Below are 11,684 nucleotides of genomic sequence, written 5' to 3'. Positions count from 1 at the left end.
CCCCCCCCCCCCCAAAGCTGACCTGTGCTTCCCCTTCTGCAGCAGCTTTTGGCTTGTGTCTCTGCCTGACTTGTGCAGCCGGTGGCGGCACGGGGTGCGGGTCTGGGGCTGGCACTCCCGGGCTCCAGGGTTGGAGTGAAACTGGAGTTCAGGGAGGAGCTCCAGACATGAATAGTTCCTTGCTGTGTCTGCTCAGGGGCTAACTTTTCCATCACAGCTTTCTTGCCTGTGCGCTGCCCTCTCCAATAGTGTCTCCAACACCTTCTGCATTTCCCTAAAAAGGACTTTTCACTGAATCCTCATTATTTTGAGAGGTATCAATGAAGCTAAAGATTTTATAACTCGGCGTGGGAGGATCTCCCAGCTGCATCACAAAGTCCTGTCTGGACTGCTCTTCAGTGCCTATTTTTTTTTTCATTAAAAGCAATAAATAGTGCTTTTGTCCCGGGCAGACAGCTGTGTAGTGCCCTGAGCATGATCAGAGTGTTGTCCCTCAGGCCATTGTACGCTTGGCCCTGGTGATGTGTGTTTCCTTCATGCCGCCCTGCTTGAATTTCCTGCTTCCTCCTCACTTGGCAGCGAGTGCCCTTGGATCAACACCAGTTTGCTGTGACAGCAAGTTGCAGACCGTTGTTCAAACAAGGGAACGGCAAGGAGCGGTGTTGCCTTGTCACAGCGTTCAGCGTCAATGAAGCACAACCGATACAGCCTCCAGCTCCGCTTCTCAGGTCTTCGGGAGGGTGCTGCAGCTTTGGCAGGGGCTCAGAATCAATTTTTGAGCAGAATCAATTAGGAAGCTGGAAAATTGAACATGATGCTGGGATAGATTTGAGGTGCTCAGGCTGCTTAGTGTTGAGATGGCTCGATCGTGCACAGGGAGAGGATTCAATGAAGGGCTTCTTCACCAAGTGAAAATGAGATCTGGTTACCCAAAGCTGAGGCGTGTCACACTCAAACTGGAAACGAGCTGCAGATTTCACTGAGAAATTGGAACCCTTTGCCTTGGGCTGGATTGGTTGGGTTTGCCTGAAATCTTTGTTTAGGTTTGAGGATGTTTCTGCAAGAGATGTTGTAGTTTTACTTCAGAGATAAATCAGTGACGGGATATTCTTGACAATGCTTTAACTTGGGTTATGCCCAGAATCTGACCCAGTGTTTCTGAGTAGCCACGCCTGCGCTTAATGGTTTCAGGTCCCCGCTTAAAAATGCACGATGATTTCAGTTGCTGTAAGCTAACTATCTTCTCTGTCTTTCGAGGTGTCAAGGGTTGTTTTTCCAGTAATTTGGACCTTTTTGAAGTGCCCGCTTTCCTAATGCCATGAATATTGCAGTGAACAATGTGGAAGAAAAAGCTGTCCATTCCTGGTCGAGAATTTCCTCTGCAGGACAGAAAGTGCTGGAGGAAGCCCTCCGAGTCTTCAACCCGATGTCCAAGGATCTTTCGGACACAGAGACCCAGCTGGTGGCCTTCATTCAGAGCCTGAAGGAGGAGGGCTACCGGCCCACAATTCTGAGGAGTAAGGATGTGTACGGGTACAGCTCGTGCACGGCAGACACACCGTGTCAGACGAAAGAGAGCACTCCACACAGCTGTGCCAGCGCCGCCGAGTCCACAAAGAATCTGGCTAGAAGCACCGCAGCTGTGGCAAAGGTGTCTGCTTCGCCCACCGGCATTTCAGTGAACTCTTCAAAAGTCTCCACTCAGCCCGTCTCCAAAGGGGATTCCACAAATCTCCTCTTGAGCTCCTTGAAGCAGACAAGATCTGGCGCGTCCAAAGCCGCGGCAGTGGGCTTCCCTACAGGCATGTATCCCGACGTGTATCCAGCCATGAGACTGTCAGTGGTTCTGGAAGCTCTGGTGCCGCTGAAAACGACCGCGTCCTGTTTGGAGTCCAAGTACACACAAGGGCGTCTGGGGATCTCGCACTCTGACCTTAAACTCCTCAAGGCTTCAAATCCGCCGAGGCAGTTTCCTTCAGGCAAGACCACTAAATTAACAGAAGGTAAGGGGTACAAGCGTTTGATAAAGAAAGCACCCGATTCTGCCACCCTCGCTTTAAATCTTCTGAAGGGACCAAAGGGTGGGGTGCTGCAGGAGAGCAATGCTTGCAAAGCCTCGGGAGTTCTGAACGGGAGAGTCACAGGCAGCTCGTCCCAAGGCTGCACCGCAGCACCGCAGTCCAGGACCTTGAAAATCAAAGGTAAGGAAGCTCTGGTGGGGAAAACAGAGTGGAAGGACAGCAGCACTTACCGGGAGAGCGTCGGGCAGAAGAAAAGAAGAGCAACAGAGGCAAGAGAAGCACCGAAGAGGAAGAAAGCAAGTCTCATTCCTGTCCGAAATAAATCTCGACAGCCTCAGAGCACTTTGAACCTGCTGAAATTCCGGACCATCAAGGTGGGCAACTCTTCCTCTGATGATGAAGTGAGGAGGAGAGCACAGAAGATTCTTAGGGTCAACTTGTCCCCTGTCATCCGAATTCAGCCCTTGTCCCACTCTCAGAGTGTCCCCTGACTTTCTTCACTTTGTCACTTTTTTTTTTTTTGTAAGGAAGTTAATACGAGCCTGGCACCAGAGCGTGGAGAAGTTTGAGTAACTCTGGATCTCTGGTACCTGGTGACGATATGTCAGCTCACCTGCAGACGGAGCAGCCTGCTCTAGCACTTGTTTCTGCCTGTCTACCACTGCTAAGCAGAACTGACTGCAGGAATACAAAAATCCTGTTTGGGGAAGCGGGCTGGTGACTCTCGCCCGCGGTGGCCCGGCAGGCCAGGGGGCTCGCTTCCAGCGGGCACTCTTTTGACCGTGGCAGGCTGTGCTCTTGTGCAGGGGGAGAACACGGGACTTGCTCATGACATTGACGCACTGTGATATTGCTCTTTTTCAAGCTGTACATTTACTGGTTTTATTTTGATCAAATTTTATAACTTTATTATCTATATATATATCCATATATGTGCATATGGCCCAGGAACTGTGGGAAGATGCACTTCCTCCATCCCTCTGGGATTGGGTTTGATAGCTTTTGTTCCCCCTCCCCTTCAGCCAGTCCTTTGTTGAGAGGTGCCAGGATTTCTTTGTGATTCAGTGTTGTGACAGTCTGTTCTGAGCTCTCTTGAGCAGCTCAAAGGCAGGCGCGGTTATAGCCACTTGTTTGTCTCCAGAAATGCCAAGCAATTTGGAGAATTACCAGCTGATAGTTGACTATAGTTTTAATCATACTTTTGGTATTACCTCTGCGTAAGAGTGGGGGAGTGTTACGGGGCTGTTGCCTGCAAGTCTGCCTGACGTCTCTAGGTGCCTCCTCCATCTGTTGGTAGCAGAAGCTCTGAACTCCTGGTAGGGTTTGCCTCCAAAGAGCCATTCTTCCTCAGCACCCAGTGTTGCTCTGCTCTCCCGTACCCCAGGTGCAGACGTAGAACGTGAACTGTGACTGTTAGAGCCAAAGGGCTGGAAGGTGTTAACAGGAATTGGGAAAGTGTCCTCCCCACCACTTAACTGCTTTGCTGTTGCTGGATGTTTCAGGAGCAAGTTCTAGGTGCTGGTAGAGAAGACACAGGTTGTGTTTGAATGTATTAGATACATCCCCTCCCAGAGCTCAGTGGGATATTTGAACCTGAATTAAAGCAGAAAAGCGAAGGAGTTGAGAGGATACGTGCCAGTACTTAAGCATGGAGAGTTTCTTTCTGTCTGTTTGGGGGGGTGAGGCAGTAGGAGAGGAGGTCAGCACCGTGTTGTGAAGTGTGACAGCTTTGCTGGGATGTTGTGAGAAGGTGTGTGGCAGGTGTGAAAGCGCCCAGAGCGCAGGCTCTGCCGTCCCCAGGAGGCACTGCGGAACCGCTGCAGGCGGCTGCCTCAGACGGGAACACAGACTGCTTGCGTGGGGCTGCTCTCCGCAGGGAAGGATCCCCCACCTCCAGGAGAAACACCGCGTTGGAGCGGTGGGTGCTGCCACTGTCACCTGGGAGGGACGGTCTCCGATGAGATGATCTGCATTGGGATACTGCAAAAGCAGAACCTGGTGGCTCAGGGAGAGGGAGCAGCATCGGGCCAGGCGCGGGCTCGGCTCCGTACGCTGCCATACGTTCAGCTGGTAATCCATCCACTCGTTCTCTCACCAGCTCAAAATACCAGTTGTCTGACCTAGTAATCTCTGTGGACATTGGCTGCAGGGATGAGCTCCCCTGGGAAGGCCCAGCTCCTTACGTTTCAGCCCCTCCCTAGCACCTGGCTGGATTTCAGTGCTTTGTAAAAGGGGTCAGTGTCTGATCCCCAGCTCAGAGACGAAAATCGTGGCACGGAGAGAAGAGAGGAGATGCGTGAGGGAGTGAGAGGGCAGAGAAGCTGGGTGTCCCAAGGCACAGCCAGGATTCTCTGCCCTCGCCCAGGTAGAGATTTTCCCTCAGGGGATGATTGCAGGCTCTGAATCACACGCTCAGTGTGTGACACTGAGTGGTTTTCCTGTGTTTGTCTTGAGTTGCTGTCAGAGAATGTAACTTGCAGTGTTTGAGACTGACCTGTGAATGCCGCTGGTTGGCTGCAGAGGAGGAGGAGGAAATATTTTCTTCTGCCTCTGTATTTTAAAATGCCCTGGCAGAGTGTTCCCTGTCCTGACATGATGCTGGATGAACAGGGACCCTCCATCACTGTTAACCGGCCAAAAATTGCTTTGTCCCTTTTGTTCCCACTCCTTCAGACCTTTCTCATTCCCACGCTCTCAAATGCCAGGTCCTGAAGTCTTGCACTGGAGTTTCTCTTTTTGGCTGTTTCCCGAGGAGGGCTCTGAACTCCTGCCTGCGGTATCGCTGTCTGACAGGCTGCTCGGCAGCTTCCCCTCTTCCCAGCCCCTTATAAGGGCACCGAGAGCTGTCTCTGGAGCCTCTTCGTGCGGTGCAGACATCCCAGCCCAGTGCCTGGCCTCCGGTGGGAAAAACAACCGTGCATCAACAAGGCTGGTTTCGGGTTGACGTTGCTTTTCCTCCAGCCTGAGCAGGAAGCCGAGCACCTGAGGCCATCTTTCCAGGCCCCATCCCTCCTCTTTGCTGTGTTTCTTCCCCCAGCTGCACTGCTGCCTGCCTCCCCTCCCTTCTCCGTCACCTCTTGTCTTTCACAGCCCAGGTCCTTGCCAGTCAAGGACTTGGCTTGTCCTGTTGCTTACCACATCCAGCAGAACATACTGCTGTAGCCCTGCCGTGCCTTTCCTGGCAGTGAGCTGAGTTCTGTGAGTGCTTGGTGGCAGCAGCTCCCCCAGTGTCCTTCCCGGGCCACCAGCAAGAGGTCTTGTGCTCCCCAGGGAGAGATGAGCATTAGAAATGCCTCTGTGTCTCTGAGGCTCCTGCCAGGGAAGCGAGCACTCCACAGCTGTGTGCTTGGGGACTTGTTCATCATCTGTCAGGCAGCCTCTGTCAGCTCTTCTGCACATCTCTAACAGGCCTCAGGGCCCCTGAACTACTGGGCAGCGCTGGAGTTCAATTCTCTGCCCTCCTGATGTCTCCTGTTCCTCCTTGCAGATGATTTGGGAACTTGGCTGGAAGGACTGCAGCTTGTTATTCACTTTACAGCCCCTGGTGCCAATGTCAGCAACCTGTCAGCCAGTGCTGGCAGCCGGGGTGCCTGCAGCCTGTGGGTGGTTGGCTCTGCTGTCCTTCATCTCATGGCTGGGTGCCGGTGCTCCTGGTGTCCAGGGCCTTCAACACTGATGTGCAGGAGACTGCAGAAGGGGCTGTGCTGTGAACGTTGCTGTCTGGTGTTTAGGAAAGATAAAAGGTTTGATCAAACCAGACCTGCCTAAGACCTGTTCTAACCAGAGACCTCCCTCCAGAGGTCCCTTCCACCCCGTGTTAGTCTGTGACAGCAGAGTGACACCCAGATTCCAGGGACCTGTGCAGCAGTAACAGGCAGGGCACACAGAAGTGCCTTGCCTGGAGTCCTGTGGTCTCTGCTGAGTGGGCTGTGTGCAGGTTGTTCAGACCTGTTTCTGTATTCACTTTGAATTCATCCAAGTGCCTAACCTGGGCTATGCTGTTCTGGGCACTGTGACAGCCGAGAGCTTTGGAGACTCTCTTAGGAATGCTTTTACCGCATGGATTTGTGCCACTGTCACTTTGAGAAACGATTCAGCCAGCGGTCAAAGGGCTGTATTTCCAACTGAGTTTGTGGAAATCATTTCTTCTTTTATTCAGTTGCCAAGAAGCCAGAGTTTATGCTTCGCCTCCACCAGACAAGGTCCTTGAGCTTCCTGCATGCTTCAGATGTCCGTCAGCAAGGTCCATGGGGAGAGCAGCTTGTCCGGCAGGCAGCTGAAGGGGAAGCTGACATCAGATACCAGTTGAAATCACATTGTTAATTGGCAGAAATGTTTTGAAGCTCATGTCTACTCTGATCGGATTTCACCTTCTGCCACTGCTTTCAGTTGGAGAAGCTTCTCCTTGGCCTCTACCCTGCAAGCCATGTAGTGCGGTGCCCCTTCTTCCAAACTGTTTGCCTCTCCCCCGCAGAGCCAGCTGCCATAGCGATCCACGTACAGAATTTTTTAAGCACTTTTCTGCAAAATAAGAAGGGATTATTTTGTTACTTCTGTTCTGTAGCCCACTAGTGGTGTTTCAGCCTGGGGAGGAGGTGTGCTCTGTGGGGCGTTGCGAGCACTCATGTAGCTGAATGTTTCTCAGACCAGGGCACCACCCGCCCAGCCCGCAGCGCTGACAGGGACAGGGACGGTGGGCTGAGACCCCTCGCTGCCTGGTGTTTCCTTGCACAGAGTTCAGCCAGTCGCCAGGGAAGTTGGGAGCAGAACGGGACGGGTGGGTGATGCTGCTCTGTGGCTCTGCTCTGCAGCTGCCCCTCTTCTGCCACGTGTCCACCCTCGCACTTCTCCACTGGTGGAGCTGGTGGAAGTCCCCCGGCTCCAGCTGTGGCAGGAGAGGCTCGGGGACTTTGTGTTTTGGGCTTGAGCACAGAACTTGGGCCCTTTCAGTTGTGACTTGTGCTATGTTCACGGCCAGACCGTGCCAGCGTGCAGGGGGTGCAGCCACTCCAGCTGCTCTCCCCATTGGGTCCGGGTTCCTTGCCCTGTTTGGGAGCTGGGCATTTTGCCACGGCACAAGGGACATGTGGGGACAGAGAGCAGGTTTGTCTCTCAGCTGCAGCTGGACAGTGTGGCATGAGCTGGGCAGTTTTCCCAGGCAGGAGGGAAGGGTTTAGGTGAGAGGATCCTTGTTTTGGCCATGGTTGGCAGGGTTGGTGCTGAGCTGTGTACAGCACCTGCCCCTCAAGCAGGTTGGTTGGTTTGTGTGTAAGTGACAGTTTCTGTTTCAGTCTTCAGAGTGGTCAGATCGGGATGGCTTTCCAGGAGCTGAGGTGGCCTGAGGAGAGGACAGCTATTACTGAGGCACCCCTCACCTTCTCAACTGTGCCACAGCCCTTGGCTTTGTGAGCTGGGTGGGCTGGCACCATCCATGGGGAGGGCAGCAGGGCAGGTTGCTCCCAGGCCCTCATGTTGGGGTCTGTGTGCTAGAGAGCACCATGCTTGGCTTTCCTTCTCCTCACAACCCGCTCCTGCCTGGAGGTAGGTGCTGTTAGGAGGGTGCCAGGTGCCTCATTGGCTGGTGGAGCGTTTTGTCCCAGAAGGCAGGAGAGCCAGCCCCTGTCACTGGATCAGCCCCGAGTGTCGAGTGACCCCTGTTTGTAGGTGTGACTGTGCTAGCACTCACAGCTTGGCTGGCTGCCGCCCCCAAAGCCATGGTGCTGAGGCCAGACCCCTCCGTTTGCTTAGGAAGACTGAGGAGGTCTGGTGAAAAAGCAAGAAGCTGGGATTAGGAGAAACCAAAGACGTCAGCAGCGCCTGGCCGGCCAGCTTCTGCTTCTGAGACCTGCAAAGAGAGGAGCCAGGTCTGTGGCGTCCCGTAGCACTGTCTCCATTGTCCCTGCCCAGCCCACGGAGCCTGCTCTGCCCAATCTGGCAGCACTGCACAGGCACTGGTGCTACAGGCTCCGGGGACTGGTGAGAGGGTGCCCTTTTGGAGCAGGTGCCCCTCCTAACCCTTGGTTTCCATCCTTCATCAGTCGCACACCCTAGCCCTGCTCCGGTGGCCATGGGGAAAGTAAGCTGCTCCCTGGCTTGCAGAGCCCCCCAGCCCTGTGTGTGCTGACTTTTACCCCCTGGAGACCCTCGCAGGAAGGGTAGCAGTTCCTCTGGTGAGCATCCAAAATACCTTCCCCGACAGGGACAATTAGGCCTTGTCCCTGAGAGTCCCTTAAAGGCCTTATTATCGTCTGGGACTCTCCTTGTTGTCTTAATTAGCCCTTTCCGTTCCTGTTGCTCCAGGCAGCCCCTGTGAGAGTCTGGTGATTCCCACAGACGCAGTCAGGCACACGGTGCTGTTGTCAAAGAGGTGCTGCAAAGCTACTCCCAGAAATACCTCCCCTCCTTCCCCTGCTCTGTCACTCTGCCCTAGCTTGGGAGGGGACAAAACAAGTGTCGGTGGGGGAGGCTCGGTGTGTGACGCCGTTCCTTCCTCCTGCTTCCCTCTGCAGCGCTCCTGAGGAGTAGCATTTCCCAAGTAGAGACTCAGAGGGACTTTGGGTGGGCACTGCCCGGCCCCTCGAGCTTGTCTCTGCCAACCGTTGTCTCTAAGAGAGCCACCGACCTGCTCCGGCTGGGACCGGTGCCACCGGTTCAGCCACGGGCATCCCGGTGTTGGGGGATCCCAAACCACGGCCGGGGAGCAGCAGCTGCAGCCCGCGGGAGGGCGAGTAACAAACTTTTGTATGGTGAATTTACAACAACTGACCATCTTGTTCTTGAGTGAACTTTTTACTGTTTCATTTGTTTGTGTAGAATGTTTCCGAAGCTATATTAATATTTAATGTTTAATACGAGGCTGGGCTGCTCCACACTCAGTGTTGTATATTTTGGAATGGCATTGTTTAGTGAAAAGACAGTGTTACTGTTATTCCGCTCTTCAGAGGGAATGGGACAAAAAACCAGGCTGTCTTTTTTCTTAAAATGAAGTGAACTTTTTGTTATGAAGTCCTAGCAGGTGTCCAGCCCTTCAGTAAAATGGTGCTCAGAACCACCTAGTGTGTCCAGCTTTTCTTTGGGCCCCGCCAGACTGCTCCTCCCTGGGCTCCGGCTCCAGGCCCCGCGTGAGCTCCATGGAATATTGTCTCCTGTGTGCCAGGCCGCTGCCTGGGGCACGCTCAGCTGGAACCACCACCACCACCTCTTCTCCCCAGTTCCCCCAAGGATGGGATTACCTGGGCCCTATTAAGGATGGGAAAATGCTCCAGACGAGTGCTGCTGGTGCAGAACTGGTGGGAAATGGCATAAATCCACATTCCAGGTTAGTTCCTAGAAACGTGCCGCTTCGCCGGTGGGCGCTGTGCCAGCTCCTGCCTGCCCATCGCCTTCCCACTGGATCTGCCCCGTCTGCACAGGGACCCCGTGGCCGGCTAACCCAACACAGATGCCATTGTTTGCCCGTGAGCGATCGGATCCGGTTTGTGCCGCGGGGCCGTGGGTGCGCTGACCCGGCACTAACGGCGGTGGGACCGTGACCCCCCTCAGACAGCGGCTCCGGTGCCGGAGCTCGTTCCTCGGGAAGGGTTAAGCGGTTCTCCCGCTGGCTGAGGATGTTCAGGGAAGCGTTGGCCGCCCGCTGAGCCCACTGAAGTGGGTCCAAGCGGGGCTGGCCAGGCGTGAGAGCCTGCCCCAGGAGCTCGGGGGCTCTGCTGAGGTTTGGGGGGGCCCCTCCTCTGTGTGCTCTGGTGCAGCCAGCGCTGCCGGTTCCCACTGCTGCCCCTCCGAGCTGGCTGGTTTGCTGGTGTCAGTGAAATCGCTGGTGGAGCCGAGGCCGAGGGTGCCCCGGGAGCAGGGGATGCTCAGCTGGTGACAGGGCTGTGGCAGAGCTGTTGGTGGGTCTCTGGCCAGCAGAGCCGTGCCTGGCCGTGTCACCTCCCCGGGCAGACACAATCCACCCCCATGCGTTTGGCTGTGGGGAGGCTGTGGGGATTGCAGTGGGGGTGGGAGGTCAGAGCAACCTTCAGGGGAGCCAGGATGTGCCTGGGCTTGGGCTGGGACACCTCGCTTGTCCCTCAGATCCCATTGAGAATCCCTCCTTCCCGCTTCTGCCTTGCTTTTCGAGGCCTGAGATCCTGTTACAGTCACCTTTATCAGACCGCTTTGGATCTCCTCAGAGCAGATAAGCTTTGCTTGGCAAGATCCCTGCGACACGGACACACTGGCCAGTGCTAATGGCTCTTTATCAGCTCATCTCCTGCCAGATCTCCTAGCCCAGGAGCTGGTGGTGCCAGGCCACCACCACCCTGTGCTGCCAGAGCCTTGCTGGGCACAGCCTTGCCCTTCCTCCAGGTTTCCCAGTGCCTGCTGAGAGCTCGGCCATGGGGAGCGGGCAGGGCTCTGCCTACAGCATCCCTCGCTCCACCGAGACACACGGGACCAGCCTGCACTGTGGGGGGGTGTCCCTGTGGCCACGAGTTTTGGCACCTACATGGCCCGGGTGGGTCCTGTGACCTTGCTGGCCGGCGGGCGGCCAGAGCTCAGCCTTGGTGTGGGGAGCACACGGTTCCTCTTCCTTCCTTCGGCCTCAGCTAATAAAAGCCACCATCCCTGCGTGACAGCGAGGTCGGTCCAGAGGATCCCAGGCAGCACTGACCAGCACAGGGTGAGTGGGGCCCTGGCTCAGGGCACGGTGGTGCCCAGGGTGGCAGGGCGGAAGGGGAGCAGGATCCATCTGGTACGGTTGCCGGGGAGCATGGCTGGTTGCCATGCCACCCTGGGGCTCCCAGTACCGCTGCTGGAGACGTGCCCCTAATAGGCACAGACGAGCCCACGCAGTGCAGGGCGAGTCCCGACCGGGCTGCCTGTCTCGGCAGCCCCACGTGCCGCACGTGCCAGCTCCCCACCAGTCTGGGCACAGGGCACTGCTGTGCCACAAGCAGGCCACCGCCAGCTTGTACCTGGCCTCTGCCTCACCTTGGCTAAGTCTCGGTGCGGGCAGGTCCCTCCCCTCGCCTGGCACGGCTGCCGGAGGAGGAGACAGGCGCCGGCCGCCCTCCTCCAGGAACAGAGTCAAGCCCGAGCCAAGCGGGGCCGACCTGGCCGACTTCGCAGCCCACCCGGGCCACCGCCACCACCTGCCTGGCACGCCGGGCCCCACCACGGGCACAGGTAGGAGCCGGCATGCCGGCAGGGAGCCCTGGGACGACACGGCCCTGGGCACGGCACAGCCGTTGGCACAAGGCACAGCCCTGGGGCACAGGCCGGGCACCGTCAGGCAGCACACAAGGAAGGGGCGGCAGGGTCCCTTGGCAGGGCCGGGCTGGGTCCCCCACCCACCCACGGGCAGCGGGGGCCTCCAGGCAGAAGGAATCGGCAGTGACATTCCCGTAGCCTGGAGACCGCCGGTCCCTTTCAGCGGGCAGCCCATTTGAATAAGAATCGTGTGCGCGGGGAAAGGGGGGCCACCGCCATCCCATCGCCACCCTCGCCCGTGCTCATTTCTGCACGCCCAGACCGGGGGGCAGCGGGTCCCGCCTCGCCCTCAACCCCCCCGGGGTCTCAGCCCCACCAGACGCCCGTCGCAGGACACCAGGTACCGGGGGCTCGCGGGGTTTGGGGGACCCCGACACCGGCACACAGCCCTGCGCCACCTCCTCCACCGCCCTG

General features: G+C 56.5%; 2 protein-coding genes across 2 annotated transcripts in view; both read left to right on the top strand.

Moving 5' to 3' along the window:
- The first annotated feature begins 22 nt into the window (after positions 1-22).
- CCDC71 (coiled-coil domain containing 71) lies at positions 23-9,072 on the top strand. Its single transcript, XM_014946764.1, has one exon. It carries the CDS (start codon positions 1,319-1,321, stop codon positions 2,510-2,512), a length of 1,194 nt encoding a protein of 397 aa, XP_014802250.1. The 5' UTR covers positions 23-1,318; the 3' UTR covers positions 2,513-9,072.
- A 2,093-nt stretch (positions 9,073-11,165) lies between these two features.
- The window catches only part of LOC106890761 (laminin subunit beta-2-like), a 20,560-nt gene continuing 20,041 nt past the window's right edge, over positions 11,166-11,684 (top strand). Inside the window, exon 1 of the mRNA XM_014946763.1 lies at positions 11,166-11,186. The gene's annotated coding sequence lies outside the window, so the exon portion shown is untranslated. The remainder of the gene's footprint in view (positions 11,187-11,684) is intronic.

The sequence above is a fragment of the Calidris pugnax genome, unplaced genomic scaffold (genome assembly GCF_001431845.1).
Source record: "Calidris pugnax isolate Ruff unplaced genomic scaffold, ASM143184v1 scaffold81, whole genome shotgun sequence".
Lineage (NCBI taxonomy): Eukaryota > Metazoa > Chordata > Aves > Charadriiformes > Scolopacidae > Calidris > Calidris pugnax.
The sequence above is the reverse complement of the archived record's forward strand: the minus strand, read 5'-3'. Positions and strand labels throughout refer to the sequence as shown.